General features: G+C 44.6%; 1 protein-coding gene across 4 annotated transcripts in view; it reads right to left on the bottom strand.

Moving 5' to 3' along the window:
• HSPBAP1 (HSPB1 associated protein 1) overlaps positions 1 to 13,920 on the bottom strand; it is a 66,136-nt gene that overhangs the window by 11,372 nt on the left and 40,844 nt on the right. For all 4 annotated transcript variants that reach the window (XM_006036641.2, XM_025192985.1, XM_025192984.1 and 1 more), the window contains one exon: positions 9,149 to 9,320. In XM_006036641.2, the coding sequence (XP_006036703.1) occupies positions 9,149 to 9,320 (172 nt within the window). The remainder of the gene's footprint in view (positions 1 to 9,148; positions 9,321 to 13,920) is intronic.

The following is a 13,920-nucleotide window of genomic DNA, read 5'->3' as shown; positions in this document are numbered from 1 at the left end:
GCGACACCATCATGCAAGGATTTAGTTACTTGGTCATAAAAGGCAATCAGGTTAGTCTGGCAGGACCTGCCTTTGATGAACCCATGCTGATTGCCCCTGAGCATGATCTCTCCTGCAGGCCCCCCACAGATGTGCTCCTTGATGATTCTCTCCAAGACCTTCCCAAGCACCAAGGTGAGGCTTACAGGCCTATAATTACCTGGGTCCTCCCTTCCTTGAAAACTGGGACCACATTAGCCAGTTTCCAATCCCCTGGCACCTGGCCAGATGACCACAAATGCTTATACAGCCAGGCCAAGGGGTCCGCGATGACCCCTGCCAGCTCCCTCAACACCCTTGGGTGGAGGGCATCTGGACCTGCAGATTTAAAAATGTCTAGCCCCTCCAGAAGATCCCTAACTACATCTGCGCTGACTGAAGGCCTGACAGAGCTATCCCCGAGATTGTCCCTAACTCTGGTAGGAGGGATGTCCCAGTTCCTGTTCAAGAAAACAGAGGCAAAGAAACTGTTAAAAATATCAGCTTTCTTGTCTGGCGTGGCCACAAGATTACCGTCTGTGTCTTGCAGGGGCCCTACATTGCCTGGTGCCCTCTTCTTGCTCCCAATGTACTTGAAAAAGGACTTTTTGTTGTCCTTAATCCTGGACGCTATTGAGTTCTTAGGAGTTGTGTAGGGTGTAAAGAAAAGACTGAACCTGGTTACAAAGCTGAAGAATACAGTAGAAAGCAATCCCCAAAACAGAGAACAATAAGACTGAGCTGAAAGGGAAACCAGTAAAGTGTGGGCGCTCAACACTTGCATATATTACTAATAAACACACACAGCAGTCAGGAAGCTCACAAATCACGAAGTGCATGGAACAGACAGACCTATGGAGGAAAAACAGTTTAAGAAATGCTTAGGATGGTGATTTATTCAGCCAGTCAAAAAGCAGATGAGGCGGTATACAGATGGGTTTAAAAAAACGGTTCCTGCTCTGAACAGGTTTCAACCTAAATGTTCTGATTAGGCACACACTTATTCACATAAGTATTTTACTGAAGTGTGTAGGTCCATAGACTTTGGTGGGAATATCTGCATGGAAATTTAATCTATGTGCTTGCAAGGCCAAGTGAAAAAAGAGAAAGGGAGATGGAACTGAAGGAAGTAGTACAGGGCTACTCTCCTGGGTCTTTATACTGCGCCATAACCTAGGAACACCTTTCCATGGATAGGAAACAAGAATCAAACATATGGGACCAGCACACCTTGACAGTAGTTCTCTAGAGCAGCTGTGCCCAACCGTGGAGACCCATGGGCCAGATGAATGGCATAGGGTCAGTCCATGGCTGGATCTTGTGTGGGGTCAGTCCACAGGTGTCATGAGCTGGCCATCCCCGCATACCTGGCTCCGGCCACATGCCAGTCCAACCCCATATGCCTTGGTTTGATCCCACATACCTGGCTACATTCTCTGGCCCATGGGGGTCCCCATGGTTTGGAAATTTAGCAAAAGGGGAGCATCGATTAATGCTGCCATCGCTCCCCTACCACCAAACTTCTAGGCCCTGGGGAGCCCTGCAGGCTGGATGACACGGCTCTGAGGGCCAGATCTGGCCTGTGGGCCACAGGACGAGCACCTCTGCTCTGATGTAATAATATTTTTCAACGGCAAAACTTGATAAAGGATGGTGAATACAAAACTAAAGAGGAGGGGTATGTAACAGATGGGAAATGAGGGGGAATGGGTAAAGAGCAAGGATTTACATAGTACTTATCTTTCAGTTTGCTCTCTAGTGTTGGGATGTTTAGGAGTCATGTTTCAAGAGATTCTCTGCTGGAATCGTTCATTGTAAATGAGGCAAACTCAGATTCTCAGTAGTAACCTGACTCCAGAAATTTGATCTTTAAGAAAAGAACAGCTGCTATTAAGAGACTCACAGCAAACTTAAATAAGAGGTGGTGTTGGCAAAATGAGAATGTCTTGATGTGTGTGTGTGGGGGGGGGGTTGGTGTTGTGGTGGTGGGTGGGGGGGGGGGGGGGGGGGTTGATCTCTGATTGGAGGAGCAGATGTGGCTATCTTACTTGCTACCACATCAAATTTAGTCACCACTAAAGATGCATTTCTGGAGCTGTCGCTTACACAATTTATTGAGCAGCTACAAAGCTTTGACTATAAGAGGCAAACCAGGTCCCATAAATAAAAAGTGGGGAGAACAGCTGTGTTTAGTAAGCATACGATCGTTAAAATGCGAATTTATGCTGGCGAGAAATGCAAAATTATCAAAAGCAAGCAGGCAAAACTTTAGGGAAGAGGGACAAAATAGCAAGCAAGCAAGCAAGCAATCTAAATCCAAAAATATGCCTGGCAAGAGAACAAAGCTTGCTGAATGTTGGAAATACCATATTTACTCACATATCATGCATATCTTTTTCCAAAAAAATCGACCCTCAAAAACTGCAGTGTATATCTTACTTAAGGGAGCTGATTGTTTCTCATTGGAATAGAAGCATAGAGACGCTGAGCTCTAATGGCTCCCAAAACAGCTGTTGTTTCTCCCTGGCCTAGCAGGCAGCAGTGGAGTCCAGTACTCAGAGCCACTGCGAGCCATGATAGCCGCTGCTGAATTGGCAGCAGCTTTTGGCTGAGCAACCAAAAGCTGATGCCAATTTGGAGTTAACACTGTTGCCTGCAGAACAGTGAGCTGGCTGAAGGTCAGTGAACTGTTGTGTGCAGTCAGCTCTGGGGCATGACTCTGGAAAAAATGGTTTTTTCCTATATTCTGCCTTTCAATAACAAGGCGCGTACCTTTCTTGGGAGTGCGTCATGCAAGAAGACATGGTATTTCTGGTGCAAGAAAAAGAAGTAGACAAGGAGGGACTTTGATATGCCTGGTTTTAGAGAGAGGAAAAGACAAATTCCTCCAACTCAGCAATGAAGCAAAGGAGAATTCCATGTATCTGGACGTTGATGCAGGGCATGGGAATGTAGTCACAGCTGAAAAACCAATGGGAGATGCAGGTAAATCACAATGAACCTGCAAATGTTTACCATGTGGATTTACAGAAGTTGGCAAAAAGTTGGGCCAAAACACAAAGTACAGAGTGAATTATATATTCCAAGGGAAGAGATAATTCTCCGTCAGTGTTCCTTTCATACAAGCCACCCAACTGCAGGAGGGTGAAAAAAGGAGCAAAATGAATACATGAATGCTCAGAAGCAACTTGTGGGTGTACTTGGTAGCTGTGTTGCTCAGAAGCAACCCAGGTACTTTAAAAATTTTGGCTAGCAAATGGCAAATTTATCTCACTGCAGATAAAGGCACAAACGAAGGCATTTGCATGAATTTCTTGAAAAGATAAAGTGGAAAGGGTAAAACACTATAGCAGAGGATGCAGAAGACAGCATCTCCTAGCGAATAAATAGGAAGATGCTAAGCTACATTATGGGTTGAAATGATCACTGAAGAGGATAAACTTGGTGGCTGCTGAAGCAATACAAAGTAAATGGAAGAGGGTGCCCGTGACCTTTTTTGCTTTCAAAAGAGAAAGGCTGACCTCCCTCAGAAGCAAAGTAGGCATACTTAAATAATTCACTATTTACTGTAAAAAAAAAAATAATTGGGTAATTCCACTAAAAAGTGATGTGCAGAAGGACTTGGGAAGGGAAAGGGGATAAAATATTTGAAATCTGTTAAAAAAAAATTCAGCACCAGGTCTGTTAATTAGGCTGCCCTTCCCTTGAGGGCACACAACCTACCTCTACAAGCTTCCTCCCCTGCGTGCTGCTGAGGCATGTCCTCGCTCTGGAAACTGGAGTCATGAAGCCTGGGGCTCTCCCTGCTAATGCCTGCCTGCCCACTGGCAACTTTATGTCTCAAGACCTGGTGCTAGGAAGGAGCTGCAAGACCCGTCAGCCCCAACTCACCAGCCTGGTTCCATGACCTGAAAATTATTGCCCAGTTTCCAGACCCAGGCACCAGCTGTCAAGGAGGATGCATTATCTTGCTCGTGATGTGACCCCAGCTGACTTCCTGCCCCTGGGGCAGGGGGCTGGACTCAATCTTGCGAGGTCCCTTCCAGCCCTAATGTCTATGAAATCTATTTTTCAAATGACCTCTCATCCCAATGGCAGAGGAAACCCTGACTGCCCAGTCAGCCACGCGGTGGGCACAGATGGCAGGAGGTCTTGTCCAGCCTTCCTGCTACCAGCAGCAATTGCAGGTGACTTGACTTGCAGCTGTGAGGAAGGGGAGCCACTTGGAGAGCTCCAGTAAGGAACCAGGGGAGGGGGAAACCTAGCATATTGAAGCTGGACGGTGGGCAGACTGATGGAAAGGGAAGGGGAGGGGGATATCATTAGTGGATTTTCTTTGGGGTAGATAAAGGGATACATGGAACTGATGGCTTTATTTAAATTTTAAATTTGGGGTTGAGAGAGAGGGGAGGTGATCAGTAATTTATCCAGGACTTTTCACTTTACTGCTGACGGAGGTGGAAAGTTTTTGAAGCCACCTTCTCTGGCAGCTCATCATCAGTAATGGCAGAAATCCATGACTGGTTTCTCTGATTCTTCCAGTTTTTCTGTGGCAGGTAGAATAGTTCTGATGGCTTTCCACTTTATCAGCGAGATTACTTGCTCTCCAGGGCACTATGATGGCCTGCTTTGCTGCCTCACATGCACCGATCTCCTCCCCCAAAGCGGTTTTATCAGTTTTAATCAAACACTATATACTGTGCTACCTTCGCATCTTGAAATCTCCTTTAGTTAAAATCATTTAAAAATCTCAATTATAGCAAATGCACCTTTTCATTAAAGTCCCTTTCATAAAGTGTCTGAGCCTGAACATTTTACTGCTTTTTAACAAGAGTCTGAATAAATACGTTCCTTGTATTCCTAATCTCTTCTTTTTTTTCAAGGATATTTATGAAGAGACAGGGCCTTTCTTTGTTTGTTAAGAATTTGCTTGCTACTGCTGCTTATCACTCAGGACTGGTTTCTGATATCCTTACTCAGTGGAAAAGCAGGTACCTGAGTAAAACTTCATTGAAATCAGAGGGTTCTGCCTGCATAAAGACTGGGTGACAGAGCAGTAAACATGGGAATACAGGACTGGAAGGGGCCTTCTGGGCTGGCAAGTCTAGTCCCATGCATTCAGAGGCAACTAGTGACCCAGGGACTCCCCAAAATCACCACTTCAAACCCTAGCGTGTGACAAGGCACAAAACCAGAAATCTCAGCACCGCCATAGGTCAGAACAGGAGATGAGAGCACTGCAAAGTAGTAGCTTTGCGATTTGGCCCAACTCAATGTCGCACTGCGTTACTTCATACTGAGTGTGTCTACGTGAGACTAATCTACTGTGCCGTGAAGCATCACTGTCTGCACATGTGCACTGCCTACCCGTGTCCTGTCATGGAGCCAGGAGCTGAGCACTGCCAGGTCACAGTAGCTCTCTGTCCCCCCAGTCCCAGTGCTGCTCAGCTCCTGGATAGGATGCATGTGTAGCCAGTGTGCATGTGTAGATGACGATGTTTTACTGTGCAGTAGATTAGTTTACTGTGCAGTAATTTGTCTCATGTAGACACACCCAATATCAAGCAAAGCAGTGCGACACTAGGTTGGGCCAAGTCTCGACGCTACTACTTTAGATCTGGGGGGGGCTGGGAGCCAAGCCATGCTGGGATTGGAGAGCTCTCTGTCCCAGAAGCAGAACAGCTCCTGGCCAGTCCCAGGCTGCGTGGAGAAGTTCTGCTGGGCACAGGACTTGTCTCCATGTGCATAGGGCCAGAAGAGGTCTGCAGAGGCAGCTGTCTCCCAGCCCTGTGCACATCAGGACCCCTTCCAATGTGTACAGGGTAAGGAGACAGCTGCCGCTGCAGCCAGCAGAGCTCTCCTAGCCTTCTGTGCATGGGGACCAACCCCACGCTCCCAGCCACCAGCTAGCACCCTGGGGAAGCCCAGAGCTCCCCCTGGCTGCTGCAGGGGGCCAGAATAGGATAGGAACAGTCCTGTGCTGGGACGCTCCTATTGGGAGCAGATTTGCTCCCAACAGGAAGCACGTGTAGATATGCTCCCAGGGAAAGCTCACTGCACAGTGTTTTACTGTACAGTAAGCCTTTATAGCATTAATAGCATGTGTAGACGTGCCCACTGGTGTTGTTTGTGTGTATTGTAGTAACAAGAATGAGGTCTTGTTATGGCCCAAGATCCCACTGGGCTAGGTGCTGTACAACCACAAAGCCCAAAAAGCTTAGTAGAAAAAGTGAAAACAAAGGCTGGTGTGAGGCCCTATGTATTTATTTTGGATACTGGCTTCTATTCTACCCTGGAGAGCACACTCATCACCGGCAGACTCTCCCTATGCCTGAAGAGAAGGGTCTTTGTGCCGGAAGCATGCAAAGATCAATTTTTTCAACTATTTAGTTAGTCTAATAAAAGATATCACATCTACCCAAAGAACTGTGTCTGCCTAGGCCCTATGTATTGCTTCTTTAGAACAGGAAGCCAGTTTGGAGGGGAGCTGGGAGAGGTTTCAAGCAGAAGCCAAATGGAGAAAGAGAAGTGTGAAGATCTTTTTTTCAGGAAACTTCCTTCCTCAGTATTAGAAAAGAAAACATGCCTCTTTGGGGGATTCTCCCTACTACTGGGGTGACACGGGAGTGATAGAAAAGAGATTGGCTGCCTCAGGAAGATGAGGCAGGGAAACAGTCACAGAAAGCAGAGCAAGGGGAAAAACTGGTCAACCATATTGTACTTCTAGAGCATCCTAAAGTGCATTAAACATGGTCTGTTCACATCTTGTGCAGAGACAAAGGGCACAAATGAAGTGCCCTGCCTAACTTGCTTGGTGGGGTTTGTTTTAAAGTGCTTTTGGTATGTTTGTGAAAATGAGCAAAACGTTGCCAGGAACATTAAGAGACTGCAGAACAAGGAAAGCAGAGCAGCATTACTTTGGGTGAAAAAGTATAGGCTTGGTAGATGCATATGAATCAGCACTCACCCATCTGCTCCCCTGGTCTACAATTACTGGTTTCCCCTGTGGAATTATGTAGTAGACATCTACAGCTAAATTTTCAACAGCAGCCTCTAAAAATTATCTCGTTTTGCAAATATTAGAACCGAGATCTCTAGCTCCTCAGGTATCCACACAGATCCTGCTAGCTGGCTAAACAGTATCATTGGCATCCCAAATGAATTGTCTGGTGCAATACTCATTCAATTTTCATGGCTGTATTGAAGCTTTTTAAAAAAATGATGCCGAAGGCCACTAGCCAAGTTTAGATGCAAATCCCTTTGAAAGAAGTGCAGTGTTCATACAATCTATTTAAGGTAGGAGTGGGGTCAGGCCCTTCTTCCAGTGAAAAGGAGTACAGTCACAAATGCTGTAACGAATGTACACTGGGCTGCATTTTGTGCTGGTACAGTATGCTAAACCTTTCAATACGAGTGTTAAAAGAGGCCAGTAACAGACACAATGAGCCACCATGGCCAGAAGGTGGCATTAGCCCCATTATATTTTTGATATTCAGAGCTGCACCCAGCCTACATGCAGTTGCTTTCCTGAATCCCCAGCACTACCTTTGTCTTTAGTTTTCAATCATGCACTGTTACAATACCTAATCCAAAACATTTGGGGATGGAGGGAGGATTACTATAAATTGATCACACAGTAAAGCTGACTGCAAATCCTCATGCAATTGTATTAATTCTACCTGAAAGCAAAGATTGAGCATGTCTGAAGTCCATGTCTTAATAAGAAAGATGCATGCTAAATAATAAACAAATGCTCCTTCCAAGTCCCTCCCTACTCCCTACTTGAACAGTAAAAGTCCCACAACAGCAGCCAGCCACCTTCTAGCTAAGAAAGACTTGTATGGTAGCATCCGAAAAGCCTGCTCTGGAATGGCTAAAGGTACATGCATGCACACATGCTTGCTCACACACACAAGCATGCACATATACACACTGCTCCATCACTGCCTGTGAGGCAGTTTGTGTGCGAGTAAGCTTGGGTATCCGGCCTTTCAAACTGCATCTCCTTTGTGGCAGCGCAGAATGCCTATATCACTGAGCTGGCTGAAGACCTTTATTCTTAACAAGATTAATTTGTAATTGCTTTAAGCCTAATTAAAATTAAGATCATATTAGAGGTTCGTTATCGCACGAGATCGTTCACACAGAGATTATAAATTGAAACGCCACTGTTTGGTACCAGGGATAATGCTACGCTGCATGAACTTGCAGTTCTGCAGGTATTAAAAATTAGTAATTTAGCACCAAGAAAAGAAGAACATGACACTATCACCTTGAGGAGGGCAAGTGGCCAAACCATTCATCCCATTTTTGGCACAAACCTAATGTAAAGCACTAATACCCTGTGCCATACAGTAAAATTACTTTGAAAAGCTCTCAAAACTCCATTTGGAAGATCACTTTACAAGGGCGTACACTGCTGAAACAAAAGAACACAAGTAAACCGAGGTGGGGTAGTGCTGAGCAAAGAGATCGGGACCCACTACACCTGAGCTCCATTTCAGTTCTGTCCCTGATTAGTCATTTGTGGCCTAACTTTCCAAGACTGACTTCTCAGTGCCCCTCTCAGTGAGACAGGGTTAATAATGTTCCTACGCCCTTGCACAGTGCTCTGGAGTCTTGGGAAGACGTGCACACTATTTGCACGCATCATTATTATAAATACTCTCCCATTAAAGCAACAAGTTGGGCAAATGTTCCATAGTGAAGGTTATTCCTCACCCTCCAAATATAAATGAGTTCTGCTGCTGGCTCTCTGTGCTCATTAATCAAGGACGTTTTACGCCACATCCTGGTTTCAGGGTTAGAATACTGTGCTGAAAAGTTTTTAAGCAACTTTTTAAGGCAAGGATCTGGAGATGCTTGCATGAGCTATTAAGAAACCAGGCAGTCTTATGAGCTAATTCTCCAAGTGCATGTAGTTCTCTTTCAAAAGGCTGAGCAAAAAGTGAGCAAAGCAAACTGTATTTCAAAAGTAGTGAGCAAAGCAAAGCTTGGTATCCAGCAAACAGTACTGAACACAGAGGAGATAGCGAGGAGGAAAGAACACCCCAGCTGTCTTGCTGTTTATGCAATGCAGACTCTTTACTACAATTTCCAAAGTAATGTAAGGTTTAAATGTGGGTGGTACCTGGCCTGGACTGAGAGTAACCACATGGGCCTTTGCTTTCTTAAACAGAGGAAAGCGTTTCAGATCAGGATTGACAACACTGACTTTGCTGAATACACTGGATTCCTCATAAGGGATCCTGGTGGGATAAAGGAAACAGGCATCGCTGGGTGGGAAAAGGTGCCATCTTTTCCTGAAAGTAGAGAGAAGATAAAAGTGGGTTCAGTGTAGGCTAGTTACAGTGGGTGACTAAAGGCAATAGTGAGGTTTTCAATAAAACATAAATCTGCTTTGCTGTTCCAGTCTCCTACACAGTCAGACTACTGGCAAGTCTTGCTAAAAATGATTTTAAAATATTCTGCAGATGTTTAACTCAAAGATTTGAGGCTTCTAACCAATTATTTTTGCATGGAGGCTATGAAATAAAATCTGCAGTTCTTCCATCTGGCTCCTCCTCATTTTAACAAACTATGTGTAGCATCTACAGGTGGACCTACAGTGCTAGCAAATTCGGATGTTTCTCTTATAAATCCACCAAATCTGTATTGGGATTAGGTTTTCATTAGGTAAATATATTCTTGTTCATTAATGTATGCAAGACCCCTGCTTGCTCTAAGTAGACAGCACAGTACACATACAATATGGGTAGCAATAGCAGCGCAGCTTGGACATGTTTTTATGTGCATTTCTTACTTTGATATGTGAGTCAGGGAAACAATTCTTATTTAAATCTCTTGATTCAGGACAACCTGGGGCTCATTTGCTATTGTTATCAGCATGAGGATTTGATGGTGTCCCTGTCTTTTCTGTTCTCTTCTTGTAGTGCATAGTAGATGTGCATGTAGTCCATGCAGTAAAGACCCTAACTTATGGGCTGCTTTGTGGCCATGGTGTGTAGGAGGGGACATGGTCCCCAGCAAGGGATTAGACTTGATGACCTGCGTTCCTACAAGTATAATGGATAAAAAACATGCCCCCTTGGTAGAAAGCTGATTAGCTGCTAGATCTAGACTATTTATTTAATTTTCAGTGTAATAGGCTGAGCGAGCGTGTCATAACCCATCTTGTATGTAGTCTCCAAAGTGGGTAACAACCTACTAGTGCTACTAGCTAACAAATCTAACACCTAACACAAGTAATAGAGAGCTATGTTTTGGAAATCGGATGTGCAGGTTCTGGTAATAAGGGAATGGCCTTGTGTTACCAACCCATGCAGAGCATAAGAGATGTTAACTCCTAAGCACAGTATCTACCCAGCTACTTAGATAATATACAGTGCATTGAAAACTGGCTTCTCCAGAACATGAGGTGTCAGGTTTATGTATACTATAAATAAACCTCTTTGCCAGTTGTTTTCTGGGCATATATTTTTCCAAAATGCTGAATGGCTAATATATGAGTCAAAGTAAACAAACAAATAAATAACCGTTTTATGAGAAAAATATGTTAAATGATGGGAAAAACCAGAGCAGGAATAATTAAAATCACATCCAAAAACCTAAATTTATGGCATTTAAGACTCGCTATATAATCAACACAGCAGTGACCTATGCATTTACCAATACCTTCTATTAGAAAAGAGGAAGCCCTTTCAATCCAGGTTAGAATGACCTATGCTGCTCTCCTCCTTTGTAGACTCAGGCCACTTCCTCTCTTATTTTCATGCTACTCAGTTCTTGCTACTTCATCTAGCATTGCTGGCTGTCAGTTCTAAGTCACAAAACTGAAATTGAGGGGTAAAGGAATCTGAGGCAGAAAAATAGGATGGATGAACAGAGTAGGCAGACTTGCAGAGATCAGCGTAGATGGGGGTGGCATGGCCTGCTGACTTAGGAGAGATAACAGAAGCTATCGGCATCAGAAAATTTGAGGGATAAGCAGTTTACCCAAAAGTCCAACATCCATTATAAGAATAATTTTCGCAGCCACGGGGCCACACAAAGGGACAGGAAAATGGCTTGCTTAGAAAGCCTCAGAGGCTCCAGGCTAAGTTCCACGTAGGGAGGTAGGTTGTAGTTGTGTTGGTGTAAAGACATAGGCAGACAAGGTTCTTTGGGTAAATCTGATATCGGATTTACCCAAAGGACCTTGTTTACATAGGGAGGAAAGGGTTTAAACCCCTAGTATCACAATAACAGTTCAAGGAGCTAGACCAGTGATTCTCAGCCAGAATGCCATGGCTTCCTGGTGTGCCTTGAGATCCCAAGGTACCAAACAATGCTAGCACTCTTAGTCTTGTAAACATGATCAACAAGATAAACCCAGAGATTTCAAACAGAAATCCATAGCTGAATCACAGAATCATAAAAATGAGGGTTGGAAGGGACCTCAGGAGGTCACATCTAGTCCATCCCCCTGACAGTCCCCCAAAGCAGGACCATCCCCAACTAGATCATTCTACCCAAGGTTTTGTTGAGCCAGGCCTTAAAAACCTCCAAGATCCCACCACTTCTCTAGGTAACCATGCCAGTGTTTTACCACCCTCCTAGTGAGTCTGTCCTAATATCCATCCTAAACTTCCCTTGCTGCAACATGAGCCCATTGTTCCTTGTTCTGTCATTTACCCCCACTGAGAACAGTTTAGCTCCATCCTCTTTGTAACCACACTTCAGTTGGGGTCTTCCTGAGTTCTCTGCAACAGAAAAGCTGCACTATTTTTTTCTGTAGACAAAAGAAAAAGAGTAAAAGCTTAGAGCTGGCATTTTCTCAGGGGTGCTTCAAGTCTCCCTGGCATGCCTCAAGTCTAAAAAGGTTAAGAACCACTAGGTTAAAGTGATCAGGGCTTGTGGTAGAGGTGATATCTTTTGTTAGACCAACAAGATTTTTGCAAAAAAAATGATTTAATTGCAAGCTTTTAATTGCAATTAAAAACATTTTTTTTGCAAAAATCTTGTTGGTCTAATAAAAGATATAACTTCTACCACAAGCCCTGATTGCTTTTTCCCTTAGACCAATACGGCTTCAACCTGAATACCTGACACTAAGTTAAAGTGACATGCTTAGGAGGAAGTGCAAGCAGCTAAGCAACTGCATTGGAGAGGCAAGACGGTTAACATTTGGGTGGTAAAAGCTGGGCTGTGGGTCAACTTGTGTAAAGCATTTCCTTTCTCTCTGCTCTGAAGAGGCAAGGGAGTCACAACCCTGGGTGGCTGTGTAGCCTGCTTAAAGAGCTGGACTTCACTTATTCTCAAAAGGCAAAAAACTGTTTCCAGGCCTTGAAAAGGGGCTTAGACTTGTTCAGTCCTAGAGAGGGGGAGTCAGGCAAACAGAACTAGGATCTGTGTTTGACCAGAGTGGGGAGAAGGCAGACACATTTGAGGCACAAAACTGGGCTTCTGCCTAAGGATCATGGTCTAAGCCTGGAAATCGGCAGTGCAGAATAAGCACAGGGACTGCTAGGAGATCACCCCTTGCTGGAGGGGCAGGTGCTTCCCCCCCACCCCCTCTGCTCTGCTGCAGCCCCAGTGCCCGGACAGGTTTCCCCAGCACCGGCAGGGACCCACCCCCCTCTGCACACCCATCCCCTCTGCACACCCCTGCCACACAGCCCCCCTGGACAGTCCCAAGCCCTGGGCCTCCAATCCCCACTCCCCATAGACTTACCTGCTGCCAGGGCTGCTCCAACCACCCTTCCTGGCTGCATGCCGGCCATGTATGTACGTGTGTGCACACATGCACATGGCACCCCTGCCTCCAGTTGCCCTCCTCTCACTCCCCCCCAACCCCAAGAAGCTTCTTGTTAGGGCAAGCTGGGAACTGCTGGGAAAAACTTTGATGCTGAGCAGACCAAAATCCCAGACATTTGTTCATATTTTAAAAATCACCCAGACAGAAATCGGAGTACCCTAAAAGAGAACGCGTCCAGGAAAACCCGGATGTATAGTAACCCTAAGTACATTTAGGTGTTTTTTTCCCCCACCTGTTCTGTCCAGTGGAAAGCCTGAAGCAAGTACATGCAAGCTGCTTCGTTATACAACTTTCATGGAATTATTTTAAAAGAAACTGAACAAATACTTTAGAAAAGAAAGAGAAGAATTGCAGGAACTTAGCAAACAGGTAGGAAGAAACAGCAACAACAAAACCAGGCCCCAAATAAGAGTATCAAGCATCAAGTGTCCACTTTAACTTTCCTCACAGCTGGCTGCTTCTGTCCTAACGTTTCTTTTCTAAATTAATTCCAGCAGGCTATTTAGAAACGTTAGAACACAGAATATCTTAAAGCCCAGGGTAGTCTATTTCCATTTTATTTCTTTAATCCTTTTCAGGCTATGGACAAACATATCATTTAACGGCTTGAAGGAGGAAGAGGAAGCTGCCATTCAGCTCTTAGGGTATAACAACGGCATCTTCCTGTTTGGGGAGCCACACAAGTTAGCTAAATCACTGTGACTTTAATTCTGGATGAAACAGGACTGAAGTTGTTGCTACAGATGCATGCAGATGTAGCCGTTACATCCTGACAGCAGTTACATGCAGCTTATATCTGTACCATTTGTGCCCATCTATATTCCTACCTTTGCAATTCCAATTTGCTCAGCTCAGCCAGAGAGATTATAAAATAAGTGTTTATTTTTTAGGTGACTAAAATACATGTAAATACTAGGTAAATGGAGACATTGCATTATATGCATTTAATCATCAGGTCAACAAAGTAAAGAAGGAGACATGCATTATGTACTCTCCCTTCAGGCAAAGCTCAGTCCCCAAACCTGTGGTCATAAAGAAAAATCTTCTCTTGGGTTGCTGAAGACTTGAGAGCATTAAAATATTCCAAGAGCTAGAAGTGAAAGTAT

This window comes from Alligator sinensis, unplaced genomic scaffold (genome assembly GCF_000455745.1).
Source record: "Alligator sinensis unplaced genomic scaffold, ASM45574v1 scaffold1452_1, whole genome shotgun sequence".
In the NCBI taxonomy this organism is placed as follows: domain Eukaryota; kingdom Metazoa; phylum Chordata; order Crocodylia; family Alligatoridae; genus Alligator; species Alligator sinensis.
This window is presented reverse-complemented; position numbering and strand designations above follow the sequence as displayed.